The sequence below is a fragment of the Neolamprologus multifasciatus genome, chromosome 23 (genome assembly GCF_963576455.1).
Source record: "Neolamprologus multifasciatus chromosome 23, fNeoMul1.2, whole genome shotgun sequence".
Classification (NCBI taxonomy): Eukaryota; Metazoa; Chordata; class Actinopteri; order Cichliformes; family Cichlidae; genus Neolamprologus; species Neolamprologus multifasciatus.
This window is the reverse complement of record NC_140460.1, coordinates 6,576,159-6,591,602: the sequence shown is the minus strand read 5'-3', so window position 1 is coordinate 6,591,602 and position 15,444 is coordinate 6,576,159. Positions and strand designations below refer to the sequence as shown.

The following is a 15,444-nucleotide window of genomic DNA, read 5'->3' as shown; positions in this document are numbered from 1 at the left end:
ACATTAAATATTTGTAAGCAAGCATTTCTGTTTTATTTTATTAGCTGCTTTCAGTTCTTGTTTTTGTTTTTATTTGCTTGTTTTGTGGTTGTTGTAGTTTTTAGGACATGGTATCACATGTCACACTTATCACAGCTGCTACAGTCTTAGTTTTCTTTTGGTAGAATAAAAATGTAAAAGTCAGCTGTATCAGAAAAGTTATTTCTTTTTAAATTATCCTAAAATATGCAAGTGTTGAATAACAAGCTAAATCTACTGTCGATTCAGTTTTCAGAGAAATATGGAAACATTTTCAGCCTTCAATTCTTTGGTCATAGAGTTGTGATCATTAATGGCTACAAGTCTGTAAAGGAAGCCCTGGTCCAACGAGGAGAAGACTTTGCAGATCGTCCCATAATTCCTCTGGTTGACGATGTATTTGGAAATAAAGGTGATTTCATTTCTTTTAATTACACACTTAATATTGGAGTATCAGACGGGCACCAAGTTAGATTTATTAGCGTGACGATGGTGATCAACATGCCTAGTTTCTCTTCCAGTCAAAATATTTTATTTGTATATGTTTTTTCAAAGGTATTGTAGCTTCCAGTGGTTATCCATGGAAGCAGCGGAGGAGGTTTTCTCTTCAGACACTCAGAAACTTTGGTCTGGGCAAGACGACGTTGGCAGAATTCATCCAGCAGGAGTGCCAGTATCTCACAGAGGCTTTTGCAGACCAGCAAGGCATTAAAAAATCACACTGTTTGATAGTCTAAGGAACTTGGAAAGAAAAGCGTCTGGACTTCTTTAAGTTGCTTGAAGACGTTTCATCTTTAATCCGAGAAGCTTCTTCAGAACTGAAGAAGCTTCTCGGATTTCCAAGCTCCTTAGACTACGATGACCTTTTTACATTTTAAATGTTTGATAATTGCTTATGACCTTATCTAATTTTCTGCTAAATATACAAAATAGAAAATTGCTCATTTTTTCTTATATAATACACGCTTTTTTGGTAAATATCAAGCAAGTTTGTCTTCTCTTTGGACATGGAGTCCATTTTCTGTCTCATCCACACTTTATTTTTATTTACAGGAAAGCCTTTTAATGCACAGCCATTGCTAAACAATGCCGTGTCAAACATCATCTGCTGTTTGGTGTTTTCAAATCGATTTGAGTACAGTGATGAGAAGCATCAGTCTATTCTTCAGGACTTCAATGAGCTTTTGTACTTGGAGGTAACCATGTGGGCACAGGTGAGCCTCCTTTAAACCAGGATTCAGTAATCTAATTAAAAGGATTTATGCAAATGCATGCGTCATATTTATTTGAATCACATTATTATAAAAGGCTCTCCTTGAATTGTTCCCTTCCTGAATTGTTCTGTGTCCCAGTGATTTGTATATTTGTAAATCATACATAGAGACCACTGATTTAAAGCATCTTTAAATCTGATCTTACTTGAGTCCAGCTTTGATTAGGTTGTTTTTTTGTTTTTGTTTTTTAATCAAGTTTGACTGTTTGTTCTTTTAGGAAATACTGTGTTAGCTTTATGCCATATGTTGTCTCATCAATATATATTTTTCTAAAGGTCTTGAGGATCATCAAGATGTTGGCAAATGTGAAACAAGCCTTTTGTGTTCTTTTTGGGCAGCAGTGGTTTTGACAGTGACATTCCCCCATGCAGTTATTTAGGTGTTCTTCTGGGTTCTTTTGTGACCTCCTGGGTGATCAGTGGTGCACTCTTTAAGTCATTTTGGTAGGCTGACCACTCCTATGAAGGTTCACTACTGTTCCAAGTTTTTTTCATTTGTGGATAAGAGCTCTGATCATTTTTGGTTGAAGTCCCAGCGACTTAGAAATGTCTTTATAAGCTTAGGTGCTTTAAGATCTTTTAGCCTCCTTTACTTTGTCAGACTGGTTCTATTTAAGTGATTTAAAAGGTCTTTACAAAAAATGGGATTAATCATAGTCAATTCATGATTTAACAAGAGAGTTCTTTACTTTTTCACATAGGGACATACAGTAATGTGGATCTCTCTTTGAAAGCTAATTAATTTAGTACATTTTTATTAAATAAATAGAAATGTCATAGATATATCCATGCTGTCTGACAAGTTAGTGACTGTCCTCCTGCGCTGTAGATGTACAACGCAATGCCCTGGCTGATGAAGTGGGTGCCCGGACCTCATCAGAAGACATTTACTCTGGTCAAGAATATAAATAATTACATAGGAAACAGGATCAGTGAACACAAAGAAGACTTTAACCCATCATCTCCGAGAGACTACATCGACTCCTTTCTCATAGAAATGGAAAAGGTGAGTGTTGTCCTGCATCTCTGCTGTTTTTGTTCTTTTTACATTTTTAATGAAATGTCATCAGATTTTCTTCATCTTTGCCTCTAACAGAATGAAGGCAATGATTCAAGTTTTGATCTCAGTAGTTTGCAAGCTTGCACCCTGGACCTCTTTGGTGCTGGAACTGAAACTACTACCACTACTTTATACTGGGGCCTTCTATATATGATCCACTATCCTGTCATACAAGGTTTGTGACTGAGTAATAGTCACTATGACTACATATTCTGCAAGTATCTTAACTTTATAATGACAGCGGCCTCTTATAGGTCAGCCATTTATATAAAAATTGATTGTTTCTGATGTGACATTGTATTGTGTGTTTCTGTTTAATTTTGTCTCTGGATTGGGTTTTTTCTCAAGTCTATTTTATATATTTACTTAGATTTGAATTGTTTTCTCAACTTTAAAAATCTTGACGTAGACTCACATTATTAACTGTGTACAGAAAAAGTCCAGGCTGAGATCGATGCTGTGATTGGTTCATCCAGACAGCCCTCTATGAGTGACAGAGAAAACATGCCTTATACCAATGCAGTTATTCATGAGATCCAGAGAATGGGCAACATCCTCCCACTGAGTTTGTCACACATGACAAACAAGGATACAATATTGGATAAGTACACAATCCCAAAGGTACTCATGCTAAGAATTATTTCACCAAAGCCTTTTGCTTATTTTTCTGGTTTCTGGTCATATAGCTACTGAATAACTCATTAAATTCAGCAATTATTTATTTTTTCAGTCACTTTAAAGCATAGATAAACCCAGAAAGACAGTTTTTGTGCAATATTTATGATGGAAATATCTTAATTAATTGCAGTGGGATAATGGTTAAACATAAAAAAAACAACCACTGCATTTTGGTGCATCTGTTGTTGATTAACAAGTGTTTTACACCTCATAATGCGATACAACGCATTTAGTAGCTCTTTTGGAATATCAAAATAATAATTGCTCAACATATGTAATGGTAATTCGTTTCTCTATCAGCTGATTTTCCATCTAACCTGTTTAATTATTTTGTTCTTAAACGTTGAGATAATTTTTAAACAAACACAAATGAACTTACCTGTTTCTTCAGGGCACCTTGATCCTGCCTTTATTGCACTCTGTACTCAATGATGAGTCAATGTGGGAAACTCCACATTCCTTCAACCCTCAACACTTTTTGGACCAGGATGGTAACTTTAGGAAGAGAGAAGCATTTATGCCTTTTTCTGCAGGTATGTCAAGAGGGCAGTTTATCTCAGTGAACATGTTCTGTTAATAAATATGTAGGCAAACAACAAGAGAGGTGTTTGAGCAAGCTATGGTAAAAGAAGTGTTACATGTTTCTGCTTGCTGTTAACTGTTCGTGAGCACCGACTTATATCTACAAACAATTTCTTACATCACTGAGTTTGCAGGGGATCGGTGTCTCTTTTGTGTGTTTCAGAGCTGTAGTAATAATCTCTGTGAGATGAAAGCTTAGTGACTGAAACTCTTATTGTGTATTGTCAGGCAAGCGTGTGTGTCTCGGGGAGGGGCTTGCCCGAATGGAGTTATTCCTGTTCTTTACCTCCCTCCTTCAGAGGTTTTCATTCTCTGCACCTGCTGGAGAGCAGCCCAGTCTGGAGTTCATACTGGGAACCACTCGTTGTCCCAAACCTTACCGCCTCTGTGCCGCAATACGTTAAATCATCAACTATAAGCTAAACACGTCTATTTCTTACAGTGTACATTTGTCTTTCATTACATTTTATAATGTCAAGCAGTTTCTGTTTCATCATTATCTATTTCTATTATGTTATGAGCCAGAATGCTGTTTAATAAAACCTTTAGAAATTACACACATATATACTGAAATTACATATATGCTGTATACAAACTGTATAAAATTCTGACATTATACTACACACTTTTTAATGATTCATTGTTGAGTGATAATCTATGTGCCCTCACTGTGAAGCAGTGGTTTTAAGTGTGCTGAACAAATAAACATGGCCTAACTTGAAAATGTGTGCGTGAGTAATGTATATTCATCTTTCACTAAATCCAGTTTTGATTGACCTAATCCTTCTTATTCAGTCTGTTTTTTGTTAAAGTTCACGCTGCATTCAGTTTGAGGTGTCCTTGGCATTTCTCAATGTTTGTATTATCCAATACAGTTTTGTGTTCCTCAGCCATTACCTGAAAACAACACAGTTACAACACTATAAAATGCCCATGTGAATCTGATGTAGTAGTTCTACTCTTCGAGGATCAAGTTGCAGCACGATAATAGAGAATATCTGACTTCATCGTATGACTCGATTCATGCAGCTCAGCGTCATTTAGGGTTCATCGTTTTTTTGTGGTCTCTAACCTTTTCCAGTATCGACTATATGATGTGTGTCATATGACAGTTTCCATTATCTAAAGGTCTCTGCATGGCTGAAAGGTGCCTCGAAAGTGTGTCAGCAAATTCAAGCAGTTTTCAAAGACACACTTTGCCTGTGCATTGACGTTTGCTATTCTCATTAACAAAAAGCCATTGCAACAGTATCCTTTCAAGTGTGGAAACAATGGCTTGTGGTCTATTTGGGTAATGAAATGTACAGGCTAAAGTTATTTTGGAAGCGCTCTATATGCCTAAACCACAGCCAAGCACTCCTTTTTGATCTGTGCATGCATTATTTTGGTACCTTTTAAGGTGGCAGCCTCCCTCGTTGTCCATCGTGGTCCTATAGGAGAATCCCTTCCCAGCTTATTGCACGGAAGACTTAATTATTATCACAAAGGCTAGTACGGGTGCATCAGTTAAGAAAAAGGACCTTTTAAATCCTAGACCTTTGCCAGACATGCGTCACTGCCTGGTTGTGTGATTTCATGCAACTAGTGACCCAGATCATGTACCACACCCTGAACAGCTCTGTGGTCTGTGGTAGCTAAATGTTTCTCATGTCGCTATCTTTTGTGGCATCAGACCTGACACAGAAAAAGATGCGCATGCACATTCACGCCAGTATTGTACTTTCACATCACGAGCATCCACGTGTTTGTCGTCAGAGGGTTAGCGCAAGCCGTCGGTGTACTTTCATGGGTGTTGTGACCACAAGGTTGTCCACAGAAAAACGGCACTACATAGGTTAACAGAAGTCACCCAGGAATTCATGGTGTAAAAATCTGGAAGAATGGAAAGTCTTGTGAATTTGTGTGCTGATGACTTGCTTGTCTGAACCAACAGTGTTTGTCCCCTATCTCCTGGAATGTATCAAATCATTCAGCTGTAGTAAAAGTGAATTTATGCCACTCATAGATGATTTGGGGGTACATTTCTGTTTTTTCTGCTGTTTACGTTCCTTGTTCTTAAAACTCCCTGTAAACCCAAACTCTTGATGACTCTTTCTTATCTTATCCATTTTTCCACCAGTGTCATTTATTTAAAAAAAAACAAAAAAAAAAAAAAAAACAACTGGATTAATAGTTTGCATTTTCCCTCATTTACCCTAACACTAACCCCACCCTAACCCTAACCCATATTTTTATCACTACCTCCAAATCAGACATTTTGGATGGGGCTCTGTTCCCAAATTCATGCTTTTTTTAATAAGTCATGCTTTTTTATGACCTCTTCTCAATGCCACAAACTCCAAACATCCAAACATTTAGCTTCCAGTTTTCGCTATGGCAGTTAGCACAACCATGTTAGTGAAGCCTTCAACATCATGGGGCAATCGTGGCTCGAGAATTGGGAGTTCGCCTTGTAATCCGAAGGTTGCCAGTTTGAGCCCCGGCTTGGACAGTCTCGGTCCTTCAACTGCAAGACACTTCAACTTCACATGTTGAAGTGTCTTGCCCTACTGGTTGTGGTCAGAAGGCCCAGTGGCGCCTGTTTTCGGCAGCCTCGCCTCTGTCAGTGTGCCCCAGGGTGGCTGTGGCTACAATGTCAATTCCAGGTTGATTGAATTTAAAGTCTTGCATAAGCTCCACTATGCCAAGACTTAACAAAACATTTGGTACTGTCTCCCCCATGTGTGATAAATGTGGTATTGCAAAAGTGTCAGTGTCACACATGTTGTGGTCCTGTCCAGATATATTTGGCTTACCCAAACAGTATGGTGTGTTCATTAACCTGGACTGTAATCTGGAGATATTTGGCTACTATGATGGGACAAGAGCACTCCCATTTAATCAAAGACAACCTCTGAGGGAAGGCATCATTGCTGCTAAAAATATTAATTTTGCTGACTTCATTATTTATCTCCTTTTTGTATTTAAAAAAAAGGATAATGAGCATAGAGATCCGGTCACTTTATGACAAACCACAGTTCTGCTAATTTGAGTAGCAGAACTAGACGTTTCATTGTTGTTTATGGTGCCTTTTGGAAAGAGATTTTTGACATCTCTTTGTTTCTTTTGCTGCACATTTTGGCAGGACAACCCCAGGACCAAACTTTGGGGTTTTTTTCACCTCCCTCCTTCAGAGGTTTTCATTCTCTGCACCTGCTGGAGAGCAGCGCAGCCTGGAGTTCAGACTGGGAACCACTTGTTGTCCCAAACCTTACCTCCTCTGTGCCGTGGCACATTAAACCATCAAGTATAAGTTGAACACGTCTATTTCTTACAGTGTACATTTGTCTTTTATTACATTTTTCATGTCAAGCAGTTTCTGTTTCACCATTGTCTATTTGTATTATGTTGTGAGCCAGTATGCTGTTTAATTAAACCTTTGTACATTACATACATTATTATACTGTATACAAATATAAGATTCTGACATTAAACTACACACTTTTTAAAGATTTATTGTTGAGTGATAATCCATGTGCCCTAACTGTGAAGCAGTTTGAAAGACCCTCTGTGGTTTTAAATGTGCTGAACAAATAAACATGGCCTGACTGAAAATGTGTGTGTGAGTAATTTATATTCATCTTTCACTGAATCCAGTTTTGATTGACTTAATCCTTCTTATTTAGTCTGATTTCTTTTAAGTTCACACTGCTATCAGTCTGAGGTGTCCTTGGCATTTCTCAATGTTTGTATTGTCCAATACAGTTTTGTGTTCCTCAGCCATTTCCTGACAACAACAGTCACACCACTGTACAATGCCCATGTATGTTGTGTTCATTAACCCAGACTATGATGGGGCAAAAGCACTCCCATTTAATCAAAAACAACCTCCACAGGAAGGCATCATCACTGCAAAAAATACTAATTTTACTGACTTCATTATTTATATCCTTGGTCGAGTTTTTGTATTTAAAAAAAAAAACGATAATGGGCATAGACATCCGGTCACTGTATGACAAACCACAATTCTGCTAATTTGAGTCACAGAACTAGATGTTTCACTGAACTTACAGGAGAAAAACAAACCAAAACCTTGATTCTAACACCTAGGAGTGTAATCGGGGCTTTATCTGGACTTTGGGCTGGGTTATATAATATTCTGTCCCTGTAGCTGAATGCACTTTGTTTCCAGTGGGTCAAAGTGAAAACACTGAGTTACTTTTGCATAACAGAGTAAAGCTATGGAGACAATATACAGCGTGCTCGGCCTGGAGTGGATTGACAGCAGGAGCATTTTACTATTTGTGTGTGTTTTCCTGCTTCTGACTGATTTTTTGAAGAACAGAGTGCCAAAAAACTTTCCTCCTGGACCGTGGGCTCTTGCTTTCATTGGTGATCTTTGGCGTATCCAACCTGCCAGGCTTCACTTGCAGTTCGCAGAGGTATAGAAATATATTTATTGCTGTGTAGTCGAAAATGAAGGGTCAGAAGCGTAAACAACACTCACAGATATCACATTGCACTTTTTGCATATTGATTTAAGTAAATCAGTAAATGTGAGGGTTTTTTTTTTTTTTTTTTTAAAAAGTCCTAAACATGTCAGGTAAATAGTAAATTATTAACTTAAATGCAAGATAACCAAACTGAACTCTATTCCAGATTCCCCTTTGTTCTATTTACTGGAGGTCGGGGTGGGGGGTGGGGGGGACAATATTGATACATACTATTAATTTTATATTGTTGATTAAGTAATTTGTCCTCCAGATTTTAAAAAAGGGTAACTGAAAAATCCAACCAGCATTAGAAATGATACTTTTAAATAGATTTCAGCAGCTGATAAGAAACAGTTAAACCTGGGGGTTAAAACTGAAATGGGCAATCACATGACAGTGACTTCTTAAAAAATATGTCCACTCAGTGGTCAACCACAATGTCAATGCCTGTGTTCAGTTTGCAGAGAAGTATGGAAACGTTTTCAGCCTGCGACTATTTGGTGGAAGAATTGTGGTCGTGAATGGCTACAACTCTGTGAAGGAGGCCTTGGTACAAAAAGGAGAAGACTTAATTGATCGTCCTGTCATACCCATATTTGAACTAGTAGGAAACAGAGGTGGAGTTGGTTGTATTTTCATATTTGAAGTTGAACAACATCAGACTCCATTTACACCATTTTGGAGTTAATGTTTTTGTATGTTCCTAAAAGGTCTTGTGATGTCAAATGGTTATCCATGGAAGCAACAGAGGAGATTTGCTCTTCACACTCTCAGAAACTTTGGTCTGGGCAAGAAGACCCTGGACTTATCCATCCAGCAGGAGTGCCAGTACCTCACAGAGGCTTTTGCAGATAAGCAAGGCACAAAAAAATTAACTCACACTACCTCCAACTTTGAAGACACAAGCATGCACCAACAGCTACATACATTGTGTACTTAGGTATCATGACACCTGTTGCATGCGATTCATGTAACATGCGTTGTCCAGTGACTCATCATATTTGATGTTTTGTTTGTGATGTTTTGGGCCCCAATTTTCTTTATTATTATGACATGTTGCAAGGGTTCCTCAGTCTTTTTTCTGTATTTTACAGGCAAGCCCTTTAATACCCAGTCACTGATAAACAACGCTGTGTCCAACATCATCTGCTGTTTGGTGTTTGGGAATCGATTCGACTACACTGACAAGGAGTTTCAGTCTATTCTCCAGAAATTCAACAAGATTATGCATTTACAAGGAAGTTTGTCAGTACAGGTGAGAATACATCCAATAATTTTATTCATAACTGGATTTTCTTCTGTAACTAAAATGTGTTTAATTTGAAACATTGCGAAGAAATTTTATTGAAAACGAATACAGTAATGTTAGACTACTAAAACTAAAAGGTGCGTATTCAAACTATGAGTCATGTTAATGTACACAAATATTATTGTGTGAAATCTATTTTATGAATCAAAGGTAAAAGTACTGATCTGGCTCTTAAATTTTCCGTGTTGCTGATATTGTTCAAATTAACCAGTTGTACTTTTGCTGAAATTGTAGGATCCATAGTGTAAAAGTTTACACAGTCACCAAACAAGCAAAAGATTATTTTATGTTTGAAACACAAATCCCATTGAAGTTGCATAAATAAGGGCATCCGACTTAAAAATCAGCTAAATCAGTCAACAAGCAGCCAACAGTAGCTTTATTTCCAATCCAAAAATTTCTGTATGACATGAAACTGTTGTTTCTAGTTAAGAGGAAGTTCTAACTACTTTATGTTTAGTTAGATTAGGCAACTGAATTCAGCTCTATTTACAACACTAAATCAACAGTCGCCTCCAGGTGCTTTATGTTGTGAGGTAAAGACCCCTACAATAATACAGAGAAAGCCCCAACAGTCAGACGATCCCCTATGAGCAAGCACTTGGTAACAGTGGGAAGGAAAAACTCCCTCTTTACAGAAACAAATCTCAGAAAGAACCAGGCCCAGGGAGGGGCCACCACCTGTTTACATTGCCTTACTCTAAACCTGCTCACCCACCCCTGTTGCTTGTCACGTGTTTTCATGGTCTTACGATGTGAAGATTCTTGTCCTTCTGTGCTGAGGAGTTTTTGTTTTCTTTTCTCATACTGATCCCCTGTCAGGAGCTCAGTCTGAGTACAGTTCTCTTTTTTCTCCTCCACTGCACTTTTGTCTTGTACATTTCATTGTTTTTCTTTACGCTACCTGTTCTGACCTGTCCCAATGTGATGTTTGTTTAATGTATGTATGGTTGAAAGGGGTTCAATTTCACTGCAGGCAACTGCAAGTGACAAATAAAGGCTTCATCAAAAATCTAAATCTCCCGTGACCGGTTGGGGGTGACTGGAGGGAGGACAAAATATACATTAAAGGACTAGTGTGGGGAATCTGAAAGGAGGTCAAGAAATTTATATCTTCACTTCTTAAGAGAAAGGAAAAACAACCTCAGTTCTTGTTTACATCTCCTTGTGTTTTGGGGTCTAATATTTCATGACATTTGAAGTATAGTAGGGGTTTCCAAATATCTGTAGTTCTTGAGTTATCTGGTGTAAAAGCCAGTAGTCAACAGGTGTACCTGAAACTGTCTTCGAACTCTGTAGATGTACAACACAATGCCCTGGCTGATGAAGTGGATTCCTGGATCTCACAAGGAAATTTTATTTCTGATGCAACAATTAATTGAGTTTGTAAAGGTGAAGATCAATGAACACAAAGAAAATATTGACCCTTCATCACCAAGAGATTACATTGATGCTTTTCTCATAGAAATGGGAGAGGTGAGTGACGTGCTCCTTGTCTGTTGTCTGCATTTCTAATAAAATGTGTGATTTGTTACCATGTAACACATTTTTGCTCCTCTCTCAAACCTCTAGAAAGAGAACAAAGAATCTGGTTTTGATTTACAAAATCTGTGTTTTTGCACTCTGGATCTTTTTGGTGCTGGAACTGAAACTACAACCACTACTTTACACTGGGGGCTGCTTTACATGATCTACTACCCTGACATACAAGGTGTGTTTATGAGTCACATCCACCTTTACTACATATTTTCTAATCAATTTGCCATCTCTTTATATTCTCAGGGGGTCCCTAAGAGATCATATGTATTGTGAGAGGATGCGTGTAGGATGTGTAAACTTTCCCTGTAAGTCATCTATGCTGCACACAGACTCACATTGTTTCCTGTTTTCACTGTGCAGAGAGAGTTCAAGCTGAGATAGATGCTGTGGTTGGTTCATCCAGACAGCCCTCTATGAGTGACAGAGAAAAAATGCCCTATACTGATGCTGTCATTCATGAGATTCAGAGAATGGCCAACATCATCCCCCTCAATTTGGCTCACATGACAAGCAAAGACACCACACTGGATAACTACGCAATCCCAAAGGTATACAGTCCATATGTTGTTTCCCAAGTGAGGTTTTTGTCATTTTTTGAAATGACTTATCCTTTTATCACATAATTAAGAATGTTTTTAGACAGATTAAATGTAATAATCATAATCAAAACCAAAAACATGCTGGGAATTTGGGTATTTCACTTAAAATACTAGAAATCCTCCTTTACACGCCAACTCTAGAGGTGTATAAATATATAAATACATTATCTCAGGAACTTCTTTAAGTTTCTTGAAGATTTTTCACCTCTCATCTGAGAAGCTCCTGGTGGAGAGTCCCGGATTTAAGTCCTATTAGGAATGTCCCTTAAGAGGGTCACTGGCCCACTATTGATCATCTGCCTAATCACATGAGCCAAAGTTCTGAAGTACACTAGGATGACATGCTTGGAAAAGACTCTCCTGAGTTTCTCTGATAAAGGGATGATAAGAGATGACAATGCTGACAATGCTATTCTGTTTTCCTTCTGTTTCTCCCTAGTTGATGTCTGACCTTTTTTACAGTATCTTTGCTGATTCGATAACCACATGCTTTAAGAGCGTTCGTTACATCTGTGTGCTCCTCTTTCTCTTGTGGCTTGGAGGGAACGTTTTCTGCCCCGTGTTGGAGGATCCTTCAAGAAACTTAGAGAAGTCCAGTCGCTTTTCTTTCCAAGCATCTTAGATTACCATAACCTGGATGACTGACAACCTTCACAGACATACTGTAAATACATTGTATTGCCAAAAGTAATTACTTACTCATCCAAATCACTAAATCAAGGTCTTTCTGGCACTTCCATGGCCACAGGTGTATAAAATCAAGCACCTTAGCATGCAGATTGCTACTACAAACATTTGTGAAAGACTGGGAGCTCTCAGGAGCTCAGTGAATTCCGTGATAGGATGTCATTTGTGTAACAGGTCCAGTCATGAAATTTCCTCATTACTAAATATTCCACAGTCAACTGTTAGTGGTGTTATAACAAAGTGGAACCAATTGGGAACGACGGCAACACAGCCATGATCACATAGTGGGGGCCAGCGGATGCTGAGGCGCACAGTGCACAGAGGTCGTCAAATTTCTGCAGAGTCAAACAATCAATCACTACAGACCTCCAAACTTCATGTGGCTTTCAGATTAGACCAAGAGCAGTGCACAGAGAACTTGATGGAATAGAGCTGCAGCTGCAATCTTGACATCACCAAGAGCAAAGGAAACCCAACAGATGCACGCTGCATAAAACACGCTGCCACTGGACTCCAAAGCAATGGATGTGTTCTCTGGGTGTGTCAGGTGCCAGCACTGTGCCAAGTGTAAAGTTTGGTGGAGGGGGGATTAAGGTGTGGAGTTGTTTTTCCGGAGTTGAGCTCAGCCCCTTAGTTCCATTCAAAGGAACTCTTAATGCTTTAGCATACAAAGAAATTTTAGACAATTTCATGCTCCCAACATTATGAGAACAGTTTGAGGTTGGATCCTTCATGTTCCAACATGACTGTGCACCAGTGCACAAAGCAAAGCCCATAAAGACACGGATGAGCAAGTTTGGTGTGGAAGAACTTGATTGGCCTGCACACATTGGCCTATAGATAGAAAACCTTTGGGATGAATTAGAGCAGAGATGGCAGGCCAGGCCTTCTCGTCCAACCTCACAAATGTGCTTGTAGAACAATGGTCAATAATTCCCATGAACACACCTTTAAACCTTCTGGAAAGCCTTCTGAGAAGTGTCCAAGCTGTTATAGCTGCAAAGGTTGGGCCAACATCATATTAAACTTTATGGATTAAAGATGGGATGTCACTCTATTGTAGCACAGGATGACAAGTTCCAACATTCGAGGAGGGCTCAGAGTAGATTGCTACTCCTCCCTGTCAAAAGGAGCCAGTTTAGATGATTCGGGCATCTGTGGGATCTGTAGTACTGAGTGATGTGTCTTAGGCATGCCCTGTCAGGAGAAGGCCTCGGGGTACATCCAGGACAGACTGTAGAGATTATGGATGGATAATTGTGTAATGTGACACAATAATCCATTTAATAGCCCTGCTCTTTAGTTATAGGAATTAGCTTCTTCCATGAGCTGATTTTCCACCAACTAGCAAATTAACACAATTAACAATTGCACATTGTATTATTTTTGCCATTTTTAAGTTTCTAAATTCTTAAGAATTGTTGATTCTGTCCAAAACTTTATTTTAAAACTTGCATTAGAAACAAACTAGTAAAATACTAAAAACACATTAAATAACAGTTTAAATAATCATTTACTTCAATTGTATTTTTTCAGGGTACCATAATCATAACTTTACTGCACTCGGTCCTGTGTGATGAATCGATGTGGGAAACTCCACACACCTTCAACCCTCAACATTTTCTGGACCAGGATGGTAAATTCAGGAAGAGAGAAGCCTTTATGCCTTTCGCTGCAGGTTAGTCAGTAGTTACTCCACATATCCTGTAACACAGTTGCATGTTTTTTTAGGGGTATGTGTTTTATGAGGCACTATAAAATGTTATAGCTTCATGGAACACCAGAAAGGGTTCCGATAGGAAGCAAAACACCAGTTTTCCCACAAAGACTATGATCTGTTGAAGACCTTCCCTGATTGAAGTGCATATGCATATGCAAATTTCATAGCATTAAACTTTAACCTGCCGGGTCCCTAGTACAAAAAGTGTGCATTTTTTTTTGCTGGCACCCTTCTTCTAAATAAAGAAGAGTATTTCCAGTAATGTGTCCCGTTGTGTGCTACACATGAGATATGGCAAGTTTAGCCAGTGTCCTGAAATGCTTTTCCCAACATTTTACAGACTTCATGTGTGAAAATAAGTTTTGTATGCTAGGTTTGTTTTCCCAGAACTACACAAATAATCTGTGAATTAAGGTGAATGTCCTTGTGAATGAAATCACTCAACTTCTGGTGTATTCGTAGGTAAGCGCGTGTGTCTTGGGGAACAGCTGGCCAGGATGGAGTTATTCCTGTTCTTTACCTCCCTCCTCCAGAGATTTTCATTCACTGCACCTGCTGGAGAGCAGCCCAGTCTGGAGTTCAAGTTGGGAGTAGCTCGGGCCCCCAAACCTTATCGTCTCTGTGCTGTACCACGATAAAGCAATAAATGGCACATAAAATGCCATGTTTCTTTGCATGTATCTTTATCTATCTCAAATTTGAGGGTATAGTTTTTTCAGGAAGGAGGGTTTTCTGCAATCTAAAATATTCAAAAATAAATAAAACAAACTCCTTAAAAGAAATCACTGGTATGCAATTTCCTGCAGTCGCTTCCTCTGCACATTGTCTTTGTAGTTAACGTGCTTGAATAAACTGTATGTTTCTCATTCAGACCGCTATTTGTTAAATTTCACACTGTGGTTTTATTCTGAGGTTTGGAAGTTGGAAAAAAAAAACACTCAACGTGCCGCTCTTTGCTGTCGCTCTATGTCTATTAAAATCACTGTAGTTTAAAGATTGATTATTTAAAAAAAAAAAAAAAAAAAGTTGTGGAGCATAAAGTTTATGTGAAAGAAAATGAAATGTCAATAAAAGGTTGAATCATTTAAAAAATTGTGTCTTTTTTATTTATAGTATTTGTGTTAAGAATACTGAACACCAGTAGTAAGAATTCTGTCATGTCACTTGTGAAAAGTGACACTTTCAGAGAGTTTCTGAATTTGAACCGTGAACATGAAGGAGTATTAATTCTGAAAACTGCCTTAAACCTCAAGCCACCTTTATCTCACGAACATGCACCCCGTCAAACTTCTGGGTTTTCCCTGTAAACCGTTTGAAGTTACAGATGGAAAATATCTTGTGAAAGAAAATCACAAAAGCCAAGATAGCTAGAGACTTTTAAACAGTTGAGGCTGAAGCACTTTGCGGGACTACAAACGCTAGCAAACGGGCTCAGTGAGAAAAGATGTTGGAGTGTAAATCGATTTCTCTAAAGAGTTCTCTGTAAGTTTCTTTTAAAAATTTTCTA

General features: G+C 38.4%; 2 protein-coding genes across 5 annotated transcripts in view; both read left to right on the top strand.

Moving 5' to 3' along the window:
- LOC146490856 (cytochrome P450 2J2-like) overlaps positions 1-4,335 on the top strand; it is a 69,141-nt gene extending 64,806 nt beyond the window's left edge. For 2 of the 3 annotated variants that reach the window (XM_085152345.1, XM_085152344.1), the window contains 8 exons: positions 268-430; positions 574-723; positions 1,072-1,232; positions 2,121-2,297; positions 2,388-2,526; positions 2,785-2,972; positions 3,421-3,562; positions 3,840-4,335. In XM_085152345.1, the coding sequence (XP_085008471.1) occupies positions 268-430; positions 574-723; positions 1,072-1,232; positions 2,121-2,297; positions 2,388-2,526; positions 2,785-2,972; positions 3,421-3,562; positions 3,840-4,015 (1,296 nt within the window). In that variant the 3' untranslated portion in view covers positions 4,016-4,335. The remainder of the gene's footprint in view (positions 1-267; positions 431-573; positions 724-1,071; positions 1,233-2,120; positions 2,298-2,387; positions 2,527-2,784; positions 2,973-3,420; positions 3,563-3,839) is intronic. The other variant, XM_085152346.1, reaches the window with a different exon arrangement.
- Positions 4,336-7,759: 3,424 nt separating this feature from the next.
- On the top strand, positions 7,760-14,939 carry LOC146490855 (cytochrome P450 2J4-like). Of its 2 annotated transcripts, none has more exons than XM_085152366.1 (9): positions 7,760-8,032; positions 8,541-8,677; positions 8,794-8,924; positions 9,178-9,338; positions 10,692-10,868; positions 10,965-11,103; positions 11,292-11,479; positions 13,754-13,895; positions 14,400-14,939. In XM_085152366.1, the coding sequence occupies exons 1-9, from the start codon at positions 7,832-7,834 to the stop codon at positions 14,573-14,575; spliced, it is 1,452 nt and encodes a 483-aa protein (XP_085008492.1). In that variant the 5' UTR covers positions 7,760-7,831; the 3' UTR covers positions 14,576-14,939. The 2 variants fall into 2 exon arrangements, with proteins under 2 accessions (XP_085008492.1, XP_085008491.1); XM_085152365.1 differs by having other exon boundaries at positions 7,762-8,032; positions 8,541-8,700; positions 8,794-8,943.
- The last annotated feature ends 505 nt before the right edge of the window (positions 14,940-15,444 follow it).

Coding starts and splice junctions, on each gene's coding strand:
- LOC146490855 (XM_085152365.1), top strand. CDS start 7,832: ATGGAGACAATATACAGCGTGCTCGGCCTGGAGTGGATTGACAGCAGG. Junction 8,701..8,793: donor TGAACTAGTAGGAAACAGAG/GTGGAGTTGGTT, acceptor TGTTCCTAAAAG/GTCTTGTGATGTCAAATGGT. Junction 11,480..13,753: donor ATAACTACGCAATCCCAAAG/GTATACAGTCCA, acceptor GTATTTTTTCAG/GGTACCATAATCATAACTTT.